The sequence below is a fragment of the Lepidochelys kempii genome, chromosome 3 (assembly GCF_965140265.1).
Source record: "Lepidochelys kempii isolate rLepKem1 chromosome 3, rLepKem1.hap2, whole genome shotgun sequence".
NCBI classification, from domain to species: Eukaryota; Metazoa; Chordata; order Testudines; family Cheloniidae; genus Lepidochelys; species Lepidochelys kempii.
This window is the reverse complement of record NC_133258.1, coordinates 22,027,655-22,049,168: the sequence shown is the minus strand read 5'-3', so window position 1 is coordinate 22,049,168 and position 21,514 is coordinate 22,027,655. Positions and strand designations below refer to the sequence as shown.

Genomic DNA, 21,514 nt, shown 5'->3' with positions numbered 1-21,514 from the left:
AACGTTTCTTAAAAGATTTATTAAAGTATCATTTATCACAAATAGAGAAAATATACAGATTAGAAGCATGCAGCCATCATCTCCCACATTTAAGTAATTTCTGTGTGCATTTTTCTTGCATTCACAGCATGTTGTAAAACTTCAAATGTTAGTGCCAACTTCACTCTTCCTGAAAATGTTTCAAGGCAATAGATAACAAAAACAATAAGGTAAGATAGTGTGAGAAAAGTGCAAAGTAAAAAATATATATATACACACACACCACATTCAAACCTCCCTCCCAACCTCTTCCCCCACCCCCCCAATGATTAAAGAAAGGCAAAACACCCATTTTGCTGGTAGATCAGATTGTCTTTATGAACTACTGTACAAAAAAAGTACTCTACAAATTAAGGGCCTGACCTGCAGACATGTATGCCTGTGGCTAACTTTACTCATGTAAGTTGTTCAGTTGATGTCACATGAACTACTTCACTCACGTAGTTCTAATGTTTGCAGTACAAGACCCTAAGGCAACAAACATGTTTAAGACCATTAAAGAGAACAGAAACTAAAGCAAACAGGAAAAAAGTTACTGCCAGATGTGTTTTGCTTAGTAGAGTTATATCAGACATCTTTTAACAGAAAGATTTGCTCCTAAAGCCCTGAATATTTAAGCAATTTTGCAAGATTAAAAGGACAAAAACCCAAGAAGTTGGTACAGATGTTAACTAACGTTAAGTACAGTTGCTTCAGGCAGGTATGTAAGGAGGTGGGGGTTCCTTCTCGGGCATCTTCACTGCCATTTCATAGGTTGGCAGGACATACTAAAAAAACAAAACAGTGAGGTTAATTGAGATTGCAGAGGCTTTTAGGAGAGGCCATATCAACTTGATTCTCTATTGCAGACAGATTTTAGAGTGAAACTCCCAGCAAATGTAATGCCAGAAGCACCAAAAGCAGCTTATTCTTCAGCTGAATCTAAATCTCAGCCACTACCTCTATTCCATTTTTATCCTTTTCTAGTAAGCAGTAAAGGAGCTAGCAGGGAAACAATTTCACCTCCCATCCTCCCAAGAAAAAAGGTCAAGAAACTGGAATTTTAAATTAAAAGTTGTTGAAAAGACATTTGTCAATATAAATTGACATAAGATTTTCCAATTCTGTGAGTGTTTGATAATTATGTTCAATTGTTTCTCTGCTAAAAAAAACCCATGTAGGCTAGATCCACTTTGGGGGAGGATTTCCTGGGGGGGTGTGCGCGCATGTACGTGCGTGCACCAGAAGCGCAAAATAAAGATAACTAACAAACAGCTTGGTGTTGTAGATCTGCATTCTTGGCTTTGAAATACCAACTGACTGTCTGAAACTACTGCATTCTAGACTCTGAAAGTATGTTCACTTTGGTGAACTGAATTCACATCACCCTCTATGCTCACATAAATTTCATGCCACTATCTTCTCCAGTGGTCACTAGCAGCATCCAGTCTTGCAAAGCTAATGAAATGCTGCTACTAGGTTTATGGGATAGTGGTTCCTGAACTATAGGAACAGTGTGCCCCAGAGCTCTCATAGGTGGCCCACAGAACAAAAACGTTCTGATAACCAAATCACAGGGACTGAGGTTTGGGTCCTGATATGGGTTCTCTCTTATGAACTAGTTCATGGAACTAGAAGTCTGGAGAACCACTGGTACTGCTGCTGAGTCATACAGTACGCACTGTAACTAGAGCTATAATATATGTTAACTAATTTTATTTGCTGCTCCCAATAATCCTAAATTATTTCTCTACTAGATCTAATGATCACACTTCCACAGGAGCGTCATTCAGATGTTCAGGTACTATGGTGGTGGGGTTCATGTACGTACAGAGACAGAGACAGCACCTTGATATGGAAACTGATGTAACCAGATGAGCGTTTCTCCCCTCAGCTCCAGCATCCTCTCAGTTTTCCACAGTTAGTGCCTATATTACTCCATTTGTTTCTAATGGTGCATACTGGAACTGAGAGACAGAACTTCTGGCCAGCACTGAAGAGACAATGATCTGTTATCGGACAGCTAGTGCACCTGGATCGTAGTGCTCTGAAGTCCCATATCTACTAATCCAAAGAATTAAACCAAATGGAATCTAGTTGATGGACAGGGGGTAGAAGCCCCACCATCTAGAAACTAATGCTATCCTTGTATGCCCAGGAAAAAGCAGAGGAAGCTCTGCTGTACTATTGACATTTTTCAAAAAGATCAGGTGCTGCAGGCCTTCTGGAAGTCCTGAAACAGCTGCCATTCAACAGTGGTCCTTTGTTTTCCCTGAGCAGTTGAGGCAGAGTCATAAAAATTCTACAGAAATTTAAATAAAATCTGATGCCTCCAGATTGACATCTTCTGACCTATGATCAGAAAATTAAATGCGTGATGCATTGTCCAACAGCCTCACAGAAATGTGAAATTAGAGTTCCAAACGCATCTTTCATCTGAGGAATATTCTCATTTGCAGAGGCCTGTATATTACTCCATTCCCCGATTTGACTCATTTCTTTCATGTACCATCCATGAGGGCTCAGACAGAAGCCAATGCAGCTATAACTCAAACTGGTTCTCTTGAGGGGATAACATTGTTTAATTTTAGAAGTACATACGGACATCAAATCAATTTTAAAAATAACTGGCAATTTGTTCCTTTGTCTAAGGAAGAGACTTTACCTGTGGAGGAGCTTCAAATGCAGGGTACACGGCTATCTCAGGCAAGTTTCTGTTGCTGATGTATTTATAGCAGTTCCATACACAGTTAATTAGATAAGCCTGAGAGATGAGAGTTATATTTTAATAAATAAAATCAATTTGCTTTAAAAAAAATCAGCTGACAGAAGCAGTTGCAAACTTCTTGAGGTCACTGGAGTTTTTTACCCTCAGCAGTAAATATGGCCCAAGGTATTTAACCAGCTGGCCTTGTACATTAAATGTCCCCACCCAAATCACTTTCTTAATGAACAAAAACCACCAAAATTTCAGTATATGCTCGACATGTAGCTCACACATCTCTAGAGAACAAACATCTCCAGCACATCAGAGAACCATTTTACTCCCCTTCACCTGGTTGTAACACACCAACTCAGGGATTGGAGAACATGGAAGAGCAACACTGTAGTAAAAAGGACCTCACAGATAATTCCTTCACTGGGTCCCTGACTAAGCTCCCTCTAAACTGCATGGCCGTGCAGCTGCCTATTAAATGCCATGCAGGCACTCAGGGCTGTATTGGGGAGAGATGACTCTCCCCAAGCCCCGGACCTGCTGTGGCCAATGGACAGGCACCCCTCCCCTAGCCCCAAACCTACTGTGGCCCAGGGGAGAGACACCTCTTCCACCCCCCAGTCCAGGTGCTGCTTCAGAGAGCTGGAAGGGAGTCCCTCTCCCCACTGTAGCCCTGGGGAGCCCCACTGCACCCCAGGCTCCTCATTCCCCAGAGCCCACAACCCCAGCTGGAACCCTCACCCTGTTCACCCCAACCCTCTGTCCCAACCCTGAGCCCTTCTCCCTCCCCCCACACCCACCACTCACTCACTCTCCAAACCCTTTGGCCCCACCCAACCACATGGATTTTGTGATGTGCACTAATATTGAGGTGATCTCAGATCACCTCCATATTGGTGCACATAAAATTCATTCTGCAGATGGGTGGGAAAAATTAGAGGGAACACTGGTTCCTGACCTGTGGGAGAGTATACAAAGCCTGAATATTAACATTTAGTAGTTTTGGTGGGTTTATTATTTTTCTCACCTCCCCCTCACCCCCAAAACCATGTGATGGAAGGAGGCAGAGATGAGACTGTAGAGAATCCTGGCATCCTAGAGTGCTGGGAGATGAAAGAGCAGAGATTAAGGGTTTGGGGCTGAGAAAGGGATGACTTAAGTGCCCAGACAGGGGGCTAAAAGAAGCAATGCTGTGAAAGGCCAAGGAGAAGAGAAATTATTCTGTCAGGGATTGGAGTCTAGGAAGTAGGTCCCATGGGTGAAGGAGGCAGAGAGAAGGGGCACCAAAAATGTCTAAATAAAAAGGAAGCCACCACTCTCCCTATCCCAGAGCAGCAACACCACTGCAAAATGTAGAGGGATAGATTTGAACCTAGTTTTGTTAGGGACCTAAATTGGGAGTTGCTTTTAGGCTCTCAATACTGTTTAAGAACTTGAGGGGAAGAGGAAAAATCAAAATAAAAAACCCACACATCAGCAGCTTTAACAGCCTGTCTTCTCTTATCTCCAGGAAACCTGATGCCCTTTTAGTACAAGTGTGTGGCTCAATCACCACTTATACAAAACAAATAAAAAAGTTTAACTTTATTTTATTCAGACTTGGATTGTAAGCACCTTGGAGCAGGGACTGTCCTTTTGTTTGGCATTAGTACAGCGCCTGATAGTAATCTATGTTTCGGGCTCCAAAGGGCTACCATAGTAGAAATAGTAACATTTGAAATTAATGAGTTATATTCTAATAGAAAGAACCTACTCCAAGTTTGAATTATGTAGTTATTTGTGCACTGTTCAGGTGGCTGAAGGCAAAATGACAGACAGTTTAGTGAAGTTATGGCCCAATAGCCTACCAACGCATACCCTGTTGAAGCTTACTGAGATTTACATTCATGCACACATGGCAAGTGTTTAAGGCCCTGCTGTTGGTATGTACATCTGTTTTGTTCTGTTCAAAAAAGCTTCACTTGCAAGTTACTCTAATACAGCAGAATCTCAGAGTTACGAACCGACCGGTCAGCCACATACCTCATTTGGAAGTACACATCAGGCAGCAGAGACAAAGAAAAATAAAGCAAATATACAGTACTATGTTAAATTGTAAACTACTAAAAAATAAAGGGAAAGTTTAAAAAAGATTTGCTAAAGTAAGGAAAATGTGTTCTTGTTTCATTTAAATTAAGATGGTTAAAAGCAGCGTTTTTCCTGCTGCATAGTAAAATTTCAAAGCAGTATTAAGTCAATGTTCAGTTGTAAACTTCTGAAAGAACCAGAACATTGTTCAGAGTTATGAACGACCTCCATTCCAAGGTGTTAGTAACTGAGGTTCTACTGTATAGAGTTTCAAAGAAGACTCTAAAAAATATTAAGGAAAAATTTGCATTTGCTATTTCAATTTTTTTCCAGAAGACTTCCAGAGACTAATTTTGTTCATTCTGGTTCCACCCTTTCCACACCACTCAATGATTTTAAGACATGGTTGCACCCTTGTTCCAAAGTAAGGACTGCAACAGAAAGTCATAGCTGGTGACTGGGTTTGATCAGCTGGTGCGAACACATGCATGCCCTACTCTCCCCTCTACTCTGACTAGCTTGTTCTTGTAGCTAGGCAGGGTCATAAAGCGTACATGTCCATAAATATATAGAGATCCATTATCTTCTGCTCACAAAAAGCAGCCATGAAGAGCACATGACTATGAACTGGCAGCTCTAGTTTTAGATATACCAGCCACAGAAGTATTCCTTTATAGCATAAAGCCTTAATTCAGTTTCTTTCTTAAACACACTGGGGCATTTAAAAAAACTACATGCATCTCCCCCACTCACATCACCACCCCTTTATATATGGGTACAGGGGCTGGGAGGGAATAGAGAAGGTCCAATCAAATTCAGGAACACACTAGAAAAGAAATTCAGAATGTGATATACAATATTAACTAGCAATTTTTCCCCACTTGTGTAAAGTTTAAAAACAAAGATCACGCATAAAGTGCTTTGTCTAATACCACTTCCTTGTGAGCTTTACTGCATACGGATGCAAATTTAAAGACAGCACTTGAAGGTTTATTTCTACCCCCTACTACACAAAAACCTGCTCTTTCTACTGCCCTATTCCCAATAAGCACAGCAATTAAAGAAGTTTAGGTATCAACTTCACTGTGCCAAATATGAAACTGAAGTCATCCTCCAATTTAAAAACCCTCAAAATATAATGCAAGATGCTTAATCCAAATTATGAATAGTTTGGAACTACGTATGAGTGACACTGCAATACACAAACTTTTGAAAAGTAACATTTGTTATTTAAATAATATAAAGTATCTAGTTTACCTTTAAGATGATAAATAAGGCAAAAAACACCAGGACAACGAACAAAAGACAGCTGGAGTCAAGTGCAAGGAGGTCATCTTTGTAAGGCAAATCTGGCTAGTTAAAAAGGAGAAAAAAAACAAACATATCAGTGTCAAAATCTGAAGCTATATTCACACTGATGATTAGCTCAAACGGAGGGCCCAAATCTCCCCTTCATGGATTATTTATGTGAAAGAGCTAGGAAATGTCTCAAGTTCTCACTCTCTTCCTCTAGGGATAATTTGTCCCACCTCAACCCTGAAGTGAGTCTGCAGGGGAACCACCAGAGAAAGGGTCAGCTGCAGAGAGGTCTTGTGCTTTCAAATCACCACCAAGTCCTTCCCTCAATCCCATGGCAACAATTCACCATGGACCACCTTCAAAAGCAGCTACTGAACCCACAATCCCACTCAGGAAGAGTGCAGAAGGAAAACTTATGCAAGTTTATGCCAACTAGGTCAGAATGATCTTGTGCCAGGCTGGCCTGCAAGTTGAGGGTGGAAAGCAGGTGTCCCCCACCCCTAATCTCCTACAAATAACAGAGGCCAAATTCTTTGGATCCGGAATTCCAGTTCCCAGGCCAGACCTGTATTTGAGTGGAACCATTATATTAAGTTAAGCATACACTTGTATACATCTAAAAACTGACCTGAGGGAGTTAATGATTTAAGTCATTTGAGTCTATGCCACCTACCAAATCTAGCTTGTCATTAGCTTTGTGCTCTATTTAATACCTGAAGGGGACTGAGCCTTTCTTGGACTGGAATGTCAAATGCTTTAGTGTATTAAAAAAAAAAAACACCAACCACAGACCACACTCCCCCTTATGAAAACCAAGATTGTCACCTGTAAATTAACCTAATTAACCAGACACTTACTAACTCATCCAGATAGTCTTTGATTCTTGGCATGTAAGTAAGAGAACTGATGGCAACCAGGCAACTGAGGACAAAGTTAAAGAGCTGGTAACAGAAGAATGGAATGAGCCAGCCCACTCGGTGCTGGGGGGGGGAAAAAGAAAAAAAAAGGAGTTTGTTAATCTGAAAGTCACATTAGCCAAGTTTAGAACTGAATGCCATAATATACTTACAGCAATCGCTCCATACACCATCATTGCACTTATTGTGAACAGGAGGAGTGAGATGGCGAAGAGAACACAAGCATTTTCTGAATTAAAAATGGGAAACAAAAGTTAACACACCACTTCATAGTTTTGGTATCTAACAGGCTTATAATTTCAGTATTTCCAATTTGAGCACACAAAATCTACCTGTTGACTAGCCACACCCCATAATCAGTTTATCCAACTGTTTTCACTTTGTTTTTGCACTCATAGCTACATTACAAATAAGCAACAGCAGTCTGTATTATAGTACCTTCCATACCATTCACCCAAACAGTTAATTTGGTTTTATTAAACCAATCCACAACAGTAATTGCTCATATGAAAATAGGACAACTTCCACCATACCTATAGCTTTAAGTTACTTGATCTCATAAATCAGTAGCCATTGAAACCAAATTGCTCTTTAACAGAGCATAATGCCATCCTCTGTAGAAGGTATTGCTATTTAAGTAGCAGAAGAGGCTTAAATTCAAACGAAAGCCACATGGTGGTAGTATTCAGGCTATTAATGGGGGTCTGAATAATGAAGAGTCTTCTTTTGTGTCATGTAAATTGAGGACATACAATTGCCATCTGCAAACTACATTATGTTCATCCTTTTATTGGTCACATAAATAATTCCTTATTTTGATCAGAGACAGAAACTGATTTGACCCAGTTTAAGGAAACTGCAACAGAAAGATTAATAGCCTTATTTTTCTGAAGTGTTGAGCTATACTTCCCATAGAAGACAAGGGGTCCTTACATGACTTCACATGGAAATTCCAGGTGCTCAGCACCTCAGAAAGTAAGCCCATAACAGGTCAGATCAAGAGTTTTGACTCCCAGGTTTATACTCATGATACTACCTCATCCACTACATCGGCCTCACCTCATTCCAATCCAAACACATTGCCATCTTTCCAGCAATTTTTTTTATTAGTGGGGAGGGGGGGAAGAAAGCTTACAAGTTATGGAACCATCAGACTATATAACTGACTAACCATGTGGTTTTATAGTCACCCTCATCTTTACTCTTCCATCCCACAATCCCTTCCATCTGTTCTTGAGCCTCACTTTTTGTATCATCTTGAATTCATATTATAAACTTTGGGACAAGGACTCTGACTTGCTTGTTTTTGTAAGGCATCTGGTACATTAAAAACCACCACACAACTCTATATACCCAATACTGGATTATATAATGTTACACAGTTAAGCAAATGATGAAGTCAAATACCTACAAAGGTGCAATCATTAAACCATAAGCTTTGCTACTGGCTCAAATGATTGCATCTTCAGATTAGACACACACCATTTATTTTTCTTTGTGATTCTAAAACAAATTTTTAGAGTATCAAACTATTTCTGCTATGAATTCTCTTTTAATAGTTTTCCCTGTGTACCATTTCATTCTTATTAGTTCTTTGATTGTGTCAAGATGACTTTAGTGAATCTGTCCTGCATCTTCTTTAAGTGTTCTTAGCATTCAAAGCTATTGAAGTTTTCTATTTTCAGTACATTTTGTTCTTACATAAGTTATTCAGACTCATGCACAATAGCTAAAGCTGGCTTCTGAAAAAAGAGCCATGAAGTCTTTGACGATCCAGATCTTTCTGGAATAAGGTAAATCAACGTTCAGGAAAAGAGACAGCCAATTTGGTTTCCAATGTAATTTAATCAAATTAAAGTTACTGGTAGGTAGAAAATAAAGACAAGGATAGCAAATGTCTAATTGGAGACTACAGGTATCTGCCAACCTACAAAGTGGTAGAGAAAACAGCAGAATCTACCCCACAGATTTGCTTTCAAGTGTCTAATATGTTGAGAGAGATATGAAGTCAAAACACAGTATGTAAGTTTTACTTAAGAGGCTTTCATAACACTGATTTTTTTTTATTTTTTTAAAGCCACAGCAGAGTAACCCCTGACTTATGATAAGCATAGGTACACATTTGGCAGATGAGACTTATTTGAATAATGAATTACACAGTAGCAATGCAAGATGTACTAGGAGAATGCACACTTGCCCTAGTTTCTGCTAAGTAGTAATCTGGGCACTTTGAAGTTAGACACATACCAGCCATTCTCTCTGAACCATAGTAATTACCAATGACTTCATACTGTATGTCAACAGTTGGCACTGAATTAGGGTGGGTCATTTCCACAGTCAGCAAGATGCCCATCAACAAGTTCACCACCTGAGAAAGATATTGCAGTTACTTAGAGTTATAATATGGCAGATAAAGATGTAATGTGTGCTTCAGAAATCATTTTTCTGATGAGAACACAACCAACTCTGGCCTAGTCTACACAAGAAAGCTGCACACAGTCAACTGAAGGTGTTATTTTAAGCCAGTTTGAACTGGTACAAAAAGCTGGGTTGGACACTCTTGTCTTGGTTTAAGAGTCACCCCTTAACTTCAGCCAGTGCAACTTTGTTTAGAAGAGGCCTTTGACTCCCCACACCCTCCCACTTCAGATGAAATAAGGAGGCAGGGTACAAACTTTGAAACAATGCAAGGAAGAAGAAATCCATCTCATGAGCTGATTAGAAAGAGTAGAGTGAAACCAAGGAAAGAAAAGAAGGTATAAAACATGACACCGTAAGTTACTTTTTAAAAAGGTGTTTCTATTTAATGCACCTAACTGACAATGTTACAATTAGATATGGCACAAGAGTAGTTTACAGCCATTCTACTATTCATTTAAATTGCAGGGGGTATAGCAGCACAAGTATTTTTCCACCCTAGCTAGTAGCCTTAGTGGAGGGAGGCAGGCTTTGGGGAGGGGAAATAAGATACTATTGGCCCAATCCACCTCCCGCGTAACTCAACAGAAAGACTAACTTCAATGGGAACTGGATCAGAACCTATATAAAGGAGGTCAAGAGAGGGGATAAATAGCAAAAATTTAAAAAAAGTGAAGTCTTACCCCCACAAGATTCAGTAAGATTTGATTAGATATACTTCATATACTCATGGTTGTACGCCCGAATGCTTGATAACATTTGCTTTCTTTATAGTATTGCTGCAGCCGGCTGACTCTCTCATTTAAAGTCACTATTCTGGTTTAGAGTTACTAGGTCCAAGTGTTTCAAATAAATACTGTTTAACTACAGTAACTCCTCACTTAGCATTGGAGTTATGTTCCTGAAAAATGCGACTTTAAGGGAAACTGGATTTGCTTAACAATTCCCCATAAGAATTAATATAAATATGGGGGTTAGGTTCCAGGGATTTTTTTTTTTTGCCAGACAAAAGGCATTATACACATTTTAAACAAGCAATTTAACACTACACTCATTGCCAAGTATGAAGTTTGGTTGAGGTGGTGCAGTCAGAGTGGAAGAGGGTGGATTGTCCAGCACTCCTCTTGCTGAACTTGAAAAAACACATCTAGAGATGGTTGTTTTGCTTTCCTTCGCGCCCCCCACCCCCTTTGGTAAATTTCTTTATAGCAAGTCATTAGATGACCAACTCCCCTAATCACTTTGAAGCTGCATTCTCTGTCAGGATCACCACCACTCAACCCTCGGCCCCCCCAATCCACCCCTTCCCCCAAGTGCCCACCCTTGACCTGCCTCTTCTCCCTCCCCCTTTACTTTGCACGCTGCATCCTCGCTCCTCCCCAACACAGCAAGCCAGCTGATTGCCACAGGCAGAAGGTGGGGTGCACGGTGGGAGGGGGAGCCTGCATGGCAAGTCCTTGCTCTGGGCAGGACAGAGGGGGGAGAATCAATCAGCTGGCTTGCCCATGTTTAAGAGGCAGGGGGGAAGGAGTGATGACTCAGCATGCAGGCACCCCCCCTCCTGTCCAGGGCAATCAGCTGGTTTGTGGTGTTCAGGAGGTAGGGGAGGGAGTGGGAGCCTACGTGCCACGTCCTTGCTTCTCCCCCCTCCTAAACACTGCAAGCCAGCTGATTGCCATGGGCATGAGCAGGAGGGGGAAGGTGTTGATCTGTGGGGTCTGCTGGTGGGTGGGCGGCACCGTGGGGGAGGGGGAGGGCACATGCAGGGAGGCTGCCAGCTGTGGAGAAAGCAGGTAGCCAAACATAATAGTGGAGCATTGCATAACTTTAAATGAGCATGTTCCCTAATTGATCAGCAACGTAACAATGAAACCATGTTAACTGGGCCGACTTTAAGTGAGGAGTTACTGTACAAGGAAAAAAAGCCAGTTTCACTGTGATTAGCCTAGAGTAAGATAGGTTTCAGAGTAGCAGCCATGTTAGTCTGTATTCACAAAAAGAAAAGGAGTACTTCTGGCACCTTAGAGACTAAAATTTGAGCATAAGCTTTCGTGAGCTACAGCTCACTTCATTGGACGCATTCAGTGGAATGCATCCGATGAAGTGAGCTGTAGCTCACGAGAGCTTATGCTCAAATTTGTTAGTCTCTAAGGTGCCAGAAGTACTCCTTTTCTTCTAGAGTAAGACAGTTTGCAAAAGCACCCAACAGTATTAGATATTAGTAATTAGTTGTTAGAGTATAGTTTCTGATATTCATCTCTAATGTAAACAGGAAAAGTCAGTTTGAAAGCGGTTTCTTGGATGACAAAAATTGACAATTTCCCATTACTCATTCAGAAAGACCTGCCTCCACTGGGATGTATTTTTATAAAGGCGGACCAGGAAAGCGTGGGTTTGCAGTTTCCAAGTACTTAAACCGGATTTTCCCTTGTTTGCTGGTCAAGCTCTCGGAGTCTGATGCAATGGTAGCAGATTAATGCACAATTACAGAAGTCTTCTGTAACCAGAACAGCTCATTAGGAAACTGAAGTTGCTTGTTAAAATGTTAGACACCACAGTTCATACCAGTTAGATGTGCATTTCCCACATTTTGAAAGTTAAAATGCATTTGCTTAAGTTTTGGGGGGGGGGGGGAGGGGCAGTACACATGCTGGTTAGTTTATCCATTTGCATCATACGAGTCTGCTATTTTGCATCTTTCTGTTCCTTTGTTCATCTGTGTCCTCACTGCTCTCTCATATTTCCCACCTTTTCTACTTTCCCATGATAAGCATCATCTCCTCACTGCTGCCAACACTGTCAGTAGTCTCACTCAATCTAACCCCTTCATATGGAGAGGCATTTTTAATAAATAATATTTATAATCAGGGTATCTGCACTCTGAATATCTATATACTAGGAAACTAGCTTTTTGGCTTTGAGAACTTCTTAACCCCACCTTCACAAAACTAAAAGGCTCATGTAACCATTGCCACTATTTAAGATTCAGTGAAAACTTAGGTTAGCAGTATAAATAAGCTTCACAATAATGCATTAAAGCTCAGCTTCCATCATCTGCTATTGTAAGCCAAAGCTTTACAAACACTTCAGTTGTAACACCTAAAGTAAATCAGTGGATTTGCACTCAAAATGCTCATTTCTAGTGCATTAGAATTCAGAAGTCATTACAAAAGCAGGTCAAAATGTGTTTGTAGAGTCATGATTCCAGTATCCAAACACTACTCAACTGGGACAAGCGGTCAGATAAGTCCTAATATTTCAGTGAAAATTACCATTGGTTTCATTAACTGCATTCTAAGTACTGTAGCTATATTTTATTTTGTCCACCCAAACTGATGCAAGGAGGGTGACAAAGATGGGGAGTATGAAGTCTTACAGATTTTATTTCTGATCAAGACTGACATTTGGATTTTGGACTCTGTGTGACTAATAAGTCACAACCCACCCATCTCTCAAAAATAAAATATAAAAAAAAAGTCTGGTGTGGTGATTCTATTTGTACTGCCAATTGAGACACCCAGATTAGATTTCTAGCCCTATTTTCTTGTTACCTAAAAAGTCAGACTGGGGGTGAACTACATCTACTGGGATAAGGGAATGACACAATGCTCAACAGAAGCTTTTCAATTAAAGAACACGAATGTCTCCAAATGAAGAGTCCAGTCTTACCCTCCCCATCTGAAAGAAGGGTAGCTTCTGTTAAGATGGAGTTGTAATAGCTGTGAGTCACTGTATGTTCTGGACTACAAACATGTTCAGCCATGGAGTCCACACACTTTAGGCCTGGTTATTAAACTGAACATTTTTAGGTCAGGTGGGAAGGGAGCCAGAAGACTACTGCAGGCAGCATGCGTGTGGAATCTATAGAACTGAAGGATGACCTCATCCAATTTTATTATTGCCCCCCTTGCCCCAGTTTGTGGGTGTTGAGGAAACACTTTGGAATGCACAGCAGCCTCCCTACCCTATTCTCGCTAAGGAGTAAAAGAGGCTCAGTTTTGTGTTCAGAGCTATATTATATTAAGATGAAATCAAATTAATTTCATACCTAACACTTTAAGACATTTTGTTTTTAAAAAGTGGTATTTCACTCTGTACATGTATTCAGAACCACCACCAGTCTCAAAATAAAATAGTCTGCACATATACATAGCTCAAGAAAAAGATGACTTACCTATATTTTTACACTCAGAAGCCAGTGGATAACAGAAGCTATTAAAAATGCAGCAGTTCCCACAAACTGATATGAGGTATCAGTTTCTCCTTCTACTTAAAAGAGGAAGGACAGTGTGGTACCTTGACAAATGCCGACTTAATGGATACTATGGTCTCACTCTTGGGCCAGTGTTTCCAGTTCCTAAGCAGACAAGTACTTCACTTTCATGGATCAAAAGACCTAAATTTTAGGTTCCTCCAAGCATCAGATTTACCCCATGATAATATAAGTAACTAAGTTAAAAAGTGAGGGTTCTTATTTTCCTATGAGGCGGAAGTGAAAGAAACTTCTACTCCTCTTGCACTCCCCTCCACCTCTCCTTATTTAAAAACTAATTTTCCCCTCTTAAAAAAAGATTTTCCACTGCATGCATCCAATGAAGTGAGTTGTAGCTCATGAAAGCTTAGACTAACAAATCTGGGCATTAGGTGCCACAAGTCCTCCTTTTCTTTTTGTAGTTATTTCCCTGCATCTCAGACCAAAAAACCCATGTTTGAAATAAAAAAAAAATATTTTTGTAAATTGTTAAGATTTGCTCATTACTGAATGCAACTGAACCTTCAGAAGCGGAGAAGTTTAACTAAACAACTGGATGTTCACTAGAGGGCTCAGACGAATCCTAAAAACCAGGTAGTAACTGCATCACTGACTGAATCACCACAGCTTGTTGCCAAAAGGAGATAGCATTGTTTCAGTGGGAGTAGCCATTATTTTTAGTCTGTTTATTGATCCCACCAACACAATAAATATATGTTTCCTGTCTCTGGAAGCTGCATGCCCACTGAGAAAGCCTGTGGGAAGGAGCAGCTTTAAAAGCTACATCTTATGATCATTTGGGGGGAAGGGAAGGAAAGCAAAGCCTCCTAGCTGTCACAAATGGTTATTTATAGGGAACTATAATGATCCTGAAACTCAAATTACCACAAATCTCCCAGGAAAGTCCCTGGGCATTGTTAAATATCTAGGTGGTGGGTAGGAGAATTCAGGCCCAGATCTTCAAAATGTATTTAGGCTTCTAATTTAGACAGATTTCAATGAAAGTTAGGAACCTAAATAGCTTTGAGGATCTGGGCTCCATTTCCTAGTGAAGAAAACAGTAAATTTTAGAACTAGACTTCCGAGAGCAAATGTTTTGAGTATTTGTTTACCATTCACTTATTCTGCTTTTAGGCATCACCTTTGTTTGACATATACCCATACTGGTTAAGTCCCAAACTACCTAAAATAGTGGTCACCAACCCAGTTGATCATGATCGACTGGTCGATCCTGGAGACTCTCCCAGTCGATTGCTATCTCAGACTCCTAAAAGTCTGTTGGCGCAAGAGTGCTGCTGCTAAGGCAAGCTCCCTGCCTGCCCCGGCCCCGCTCCGCTCCCAGAAGCGGCCAGCACATCCCTGCGGTCCTGGGGGAGGAGGAGCAGTGCACCCCCGCAGAGACGTGTAGTGCGCAGAGCCATGTTGTCCCCCTCCCCCCGCCAGGGTCTGCAGGGGCACCCTGACCCCTTCTGGAAGCAGCATGGAGCCAGGGCAGGCAGGCAGCCTGTCTTAGCCCTGCTGCGCTGCCAACCAGAGGGAGCCTGCACCCCAACCCCTTGAGCCTCCTCCCAGAGCCTGCACCCTATACTCCCTCCTGCACTCAAACTCCCTGCCCCAGCCCAGAGCTCCCCGCCACTGCAAACCCCTCAGCCCCAGCCCAGAGCCCACACCCCCTCCTGAACCTCAACCACCTGCCCCAGCCCAGTGAAAGGGATTGAGGGTGGCAGAGAGCGAGCAAGGGAGGGGCAGGGGAGATGCAGTGAGTGGAGCGGGGCCTTGAAAAAGGGTAGATCCTGGGTTACCCTTAAATTTAAAAAGTGATCTTGTGCATAAAAAGGTTGGCGACCACTGACCTACAGTGACTTCTAGTCTCTAGACAGATTACCAGAATAGAGAGAGTTTTCCTCATTACAGCCATTGAGGAAGTATAAAATCTGAAACAAAGCTTAACACTGGAAGAACAAAGAATGTCAGAAGTTAAGAACAGCTTGTATTTCAACTCAACTATTATAATTTGATCTGACAGCACCACCTATAATGAAGATTGCCTGACACTTTTCATTACAAGACCCTCAATTGCCTTTAAAATTTGCCACATCAAACGCTTGGATTTAAGGTTTTCCATGCCAGGGATCCTTGCTCCAAAGCCTGGAGCTGCAGATGTTGCATTATTGGCATGGATGTGCTTTTTGTAAGCCTCAAGGAAATTTGAGGTGTGATGGGAGTAGAGGGGGAAGAAGCAAGAGCTTGTGGGGGGGGAGGAAAGGAGGTGAAGAGGGGGCAGGGGAAGACAGACAGAAGCAGAGAAGGACATCTTACAGGAATTGAGACAGAAGGAAGGGATTATAACCACTAGAGCAGAGGTTCTCACATAGGGGTGGGTGTGAGAAATTTAACAGACACAGAGAAGGGGGACCCTAATCAAACAAGTTTGAGGACCACTGCACTACAGTACACTTCTCTCCACAACCTGGAATGGAACCAAGCAGTCATGGTTCTCTACACTCCTTTGCTGTCAAACAGCTGTGAAGCCCACAAGCAAAATGTTGATTGCCCCCACACTAGTGGCTGGTACACACAGAGGATGACAATTAGCTAAGGTGCCAGAGGTGATGTGGATCGAAAAGGTCCAAACTCCACTGATGACCCAAGTTGTGGAACCAGACTGCCCCCCTTCCCCCCCCCATGACAAAAAACCATCCAGAAATTCTAGGAAATTAGGAAATCTAGAAACAGATACACCAAGAAGCAATTTTGACAGGAACTGCCATTTTAGCCCTTCTGTCTGTATATTTTCTCCCACCCATATTTTCAGTTCCTCATTCTCTCTGCACACTCAACATTTTGTATTAGTACCCCAAGCTTCTTTATAATTTTCCTCTCATACTCTCTCTGACCCCCCCACCCACTTCCACTATCTGCTCTTCCCACCCATCCTGCAATGCCAGCCTCAATGACATAGAGGCTGGAGCAACAGTTCTGGGCTACTGTTTTCCATTTCCTCCCCCAGCCCAGAAGCTGGGTGAAGGACTCAGATTACACCTCCCAGGAGACTAGTTACTTCATAACCCTACTTAACTCACTCCACACTAGTTTCTCAAGCCCCGGCCCTAACTTTTAGTAGCGTTTTCAGATCACTGTCTTATTCGTGACACTGCCTCACCTCCCCCAACCCACATCCAGAGCAGAGGTCCTACCTGTCTGACCAAAAGCACCAGAGACTGTTTTGGAAGGGCAAACAAATGGCAAATTGACAATATTGGCATCTATTCCTCCTCCCCTCCTAGATTTCATCAGTGTTCCTGAGAGATCTGTCGGTGGCCTTTTCATCCTCATTTTCTCTTGAAATCTGCACCTATTTTCAGAGCTTTATCAGTATTACCCTAATATTTAGGGGCACCAGTCATGGACCATCTGTTGAAACAGATGAAAAAAATCTACATAAAAACAGAAAATAGACAGAGGAATAGAAGAAAACAATGAGGCAATATTGATCAGCATGAGAGTCAACAATATCAACACACCAACTGCCAAACCATTGTCAAGTTTTTGTAAGCATCTCAGCAAAGGAAAATAATGCATTAGTTTTGCATTTTTTATTGGAAACCTCTCCCAAGCATGATGCGCAATATGGAGTAACCACAAAGGTGCTTTCTGGAAAATTTAACAAGTGGCTGACTGACAATAGCATCACTAGCTGGTTGGAGGAGGGGAAATTTACATTTTGATAGCAAAAGATGACAAAATGCATTTAACTTGTCCGGTATTATAATCTTTTAGCCACTCTTTAAAAAAAAAAAAAATACTGCTAGCTCCCTATCACCTCCTGATGAAATTTAACCTCTGGCATAACTTTCATAACCCTTCACAATTTAGCTGTCTCTTATGTGTCTGCTCTTTCCCTTGTGTCTCCTTCACTGGTTTCCAATGCTTGCTTCACTCATGGTAGTTTGCTCACAGAGTGACCCTACATGTCCTTTTCCTTTCACCCACTTACGCATATTTTCACGCTGGCTTTTTTGGAACTCCCGTTCTGATCCTGTCCACCAAAACATCCACTCCCTCCTCCAGGGCCCTACTCAATCCTTAATTCTTCAAGGTTTATATGCTTCTAGACATTCATTTTAAAAATCTCATCATGCTCTCAAATATTACATCCTAGTCATTCAAGCAACCACACAATCTTACTGTCCTACCCTCCACCTACTCAGACCGCCCCCCCCCCCCCCCGTGGGTCATGTCTCGCGGTTATCATTTAGTAAGACAACGTATCCAGAGTTGCTGGGGACACAGAGAACAGTCCCTGCCCCGGGACACCTCCACTAAGAAACAGGCCAGAGAGTAGGGTGACCAGATTTTACGGGGACAGTCCCGATTTTTGGGTCTCTCTTATATAGGGTCCTATTACCCCCGTCCCGATGTTTCGCACCTGCTGTCTGGTCACTCTCCGAGAGCAGCACGAGGGGCTCAGGTGAGTGAGCAAGTGCGGCGCCACTTTTTCCTCCTCCCGTGAGGTAAAGCGATGCGGGGGGGGGCGGAGGGTCCCCCGCACTCTGCGGGAGCGGCAACCCGGGGCCCTGCACAAGCAGCGAGTCCCCGGGGCCGGGGGGCCTGAACGTGAACAGGGCCCGGCTGGCCCGCCGCGACTCTGGCCCCGCCGGGCGCCGCCCAGCCCGGAGCCTGGCGAGACGCGCAGGAAGAGCTGGGCGGCGACTGGCCGGGGCAGGGGCGAGGACACAGGCCCCGTCCCGAGGCAGGAGGGGGGCGGAAGAAGGCCGGAGGAGGGGAGGATTTCACGCAGTTTCACAAAAGGACTAGCCACAGCATACAGGCCACCAGGCACCGTCCACGCAGCCCAACACGGGCGACCACGTCCCCGCCCCAGGCACGCATGCGCTGTACTGCCTACTCCTCGGGTAGCCTGCCGGCCCAGCAACGGACGAACTCCACACGCATGCGTAGTGCGAGACACCGGGAGAGCGCCCCCTCTCCATCGCACAAGCGCGCTAAGGCTGAGGGAGCCCCCTTCTTTCCCCGCGGGGTGCGGGGCCTCTTACCATGTACCACGTCCCCAGGATGATGGTACCGGTACGGACATGGCAGCAGCCGCAGCAGCGGGTGCTGTAGAAACGGCCCCGGGCCCGGCTCCCCTTGAACGTCATAGCGGCGGCAACAGCGCCTTTTCCTCGCACGGGACGCTCGCTCGCTGTCTCAATCAACGAGGCCCTTCCCCCTCTCCTGTGGAGAAGAGAAGCGCCGTCTCACCGCCGTCTCACCGCCGCTCTGGCCAATCAACGGCGAACAACGGGGGCGCGGCGGAAGAGGGGCGGGGCGTTACCACGGCCACGGGCGATTGGCAGCCGACTCCGCCAATCGTCGCACAGCATCTCTAATGTGGCTCAGCTGCCTCCGGAAAAGTTCATCAGCGCTCCTGGAGAGCAACCAGGAGCGGAGCTCGGAGGGAAGGGGCGGGGCTTGCCTGGGAGGGGGCGGGGCCCAACAGGGCAGGAAGGGGATACCTGCATAAGGTGAACTCACCTCGGCAGGGGGCGGGGCTCTGTGGCGGGGGGAGGGGCGAGGGCAGCTGGGATGCAGGGTGACTGGTCCTGTTGGTATCCAGGAAGTGGGCGGGCGGAGCCGCCTGGGCGGGGCAGTGACTTTAACTCCAGCCCCTGGATCCAACAAAGGGGACGCGGGTACACAGCTGTGCCCCGTTCCGTGCACACAGGCATTCTCTACGTGGGAGCCATGCCACCCCGAGTCTGGCAGCACCAATCCCCGTCTCCCAAAAAGGCTGAAGGTGGTTCCTTCAAAAAACCCAGCTCCTTATTTTATTAAATAAACAAGTAACTGCTAATGTAAATGTTTATCAGAGTCAATCACATTATTTGATGAAATGTCTAAATATTTAATCTTACAGAAAGATAGTGGAAAGAGCGGGGCTTTGAGTGTGGACTGGACTTTCCTTAAAATGGACACAAGCTTTTAGAGTAAAAGCAAAATATGAATACTGTATATCATAGAAAGGAAACCCTTTAAATAAATTACCCCACAGGGAAAATGTTTCTGTAAGTGACTTGCAAGATAAAATTCTAGCTTCACTGAAGTCAGTAGCAAAACTCCCACTGAATTTAATGTGACCAGGATTTTACGTATAGTTTATTAGGAAACTAACCTTTCCACTGAGATAGACTCTTTTGGAAAGAGAGGGGGGAAATTATGTTGTTCTGAGTTCAGGTATCTCTTGCTTCAAATTCCCTCATAAAAATCAATCGCTCACATCAAAAAAAGAGACTAATTCTGGAAAACTTGCATTTTTTTTTAATGTTTGTCCAAATAAAATGAATCACATTGAATTTTGTGGCTTTTTTATTCTTCTTTTTTTACTAATCTAACACTGTCACCTTTTGAGTCCTTTAATGTGATACTCCAATCCCATATACTTTATGTAGTTAGATTATTATACCTTGCCTTTTACTGGTAAGAAGCCATTTAACTCATCTCCAAACTACTTACAACAGCTGGATCTGAAGGTGAGGGTTAGTAGGCAGGTGAAATATGAAGTGAGCTGTAGCTCACGAAAACTTATGTTCAAATAAATTTGTTAGCCTCTTAAGGTGCCACAAGTACTCCTTTTCTTTTTAGGTGAAATATAGGAGTTTTAGGTATAGGGAACGTACGACAGAGGGTCATGTAAACCTTTTATTAACATGAGGTTGGATGCCTACTTTATTCACCATATCTTCAGGATTTTTGGATGTGACACATCACAGAAAAATTCTCTTGCAATTGTTTTATAATTTCTAAAAATGTTATTCAGACTATTTTTCATAATGCCTTGCCTGTAAAGCTTTAGTTACCATGTGTCAAACTGTATAAGCCTGAGGAGGAACCATAAAATCCTCTAAAAATTATCTGATAATTTTTTTGTACATAAAATGTCAGAAATATAAACTCAGATATCTCATCTACTGCATGGCTAGCAGTGAGCACTGACTCCCCTTGGAAACTGGCAATTGCTCCTCAATGGTAAGATTACTTTTTCTAGGCCTGTGGGGCCACGAGATAACAGACTTTACAGTCATGACATTTTTATTTATAGAACACAGGCACTGGTATAAGGCTGAATCTGGTCTGTCCTGGGTGTCAGACCACAGTAATATAGCTGGCTGTGAGGGTCAGAATTCTGCATTTAGGAGTAGTAGGAAAAGTCATTTCTGTGACAATTTGATTTTTTAACATTTTGATTTTCTCTGGCTTGTGGTTTGGAATGTTGAAAGTAATCCTGGTAGAGATGGATTAGTAGGTTGTGCAGTTTCACACATGGTAGCAATAAGGGAAGATGTAATTAAGACAGGGCTTAGGCAGTTTTACCTGCTATGTAACCTGACCCTTAACCTACACTAGCCCTTCCACCGCTCATACCAGTAACACTGACACCTTTGGTGGTGAATTATAGCCAAAGTATACTAGTGTACAAGCAGCCTTGAAATTGTTCATGCATACAGCAGGGTATGCTCAATTAATATTGTAGTCTTGGGGACATATACTCCTCACTATGGCATTTTGTATAACTATTCATTTCCACATTAATAGTACGTAAGTTTAGATGACACAATAGTATGAACATCTGAGCCCTGTCTACATTACAGTGACCACTTACTACCACTGGGGAAGCCACACAAGTGGGGAAATATGGTTACAAGGTTTGCTAATGTGGCCACGGTCCAGCTGACTTCAGTGTGAGTTGTATTATAATCTGTTTCTTGTTACTGTCAGACTCTCAGCTGTACAACTGAATGTCATTTGCCCACTGCATGTGTTCTT

At 42.9% G+C, this 21,514-nt stretch overlaps 1 protein-coding gene across 2 annotated transcripts; it reads right to left on the bottom strand.

The window, feature by feature from the left end:
• On the bottom strand, nt 1–18,989 carry LAPTM4A (lysosomal protein transmembrane 4 alpha). Of its 2 annotated transcripts, XM_073335940.1 has the most exons (8): nt 18,745–18,989; nt 9,265–9,385; nt 7,170–7,246; nt 6,958–7,080; nt 6,059–6,154; nt 2,684–2,782; nt 716–806; nt 1–169 (listed from the first exon to the last, which is right to left on the bottom strand). In XM_073335940.1, exons 1-7 carry the CDS (start codon nt 18,847–18,849, stop codon nt 732–734), a joined length of 696 nt encoding a protein of 231 aa, XP_073192041.1. In that variant the 5' UTR covers nt 18,850–18,989; the 3' UTR covers nt 1–169; nt 716–731. The 2 variants fall into 2 exon arrangements, with proteins under 2 accessions (XP_073192041.1, XP_073192042.1); XM_073335941.1 differs by having other exon boundaries at nt 1–806; nt 9,295–9,385.
• Nucleotides 18,990–21,514: the final 2,525 nt, after the last annotated feature.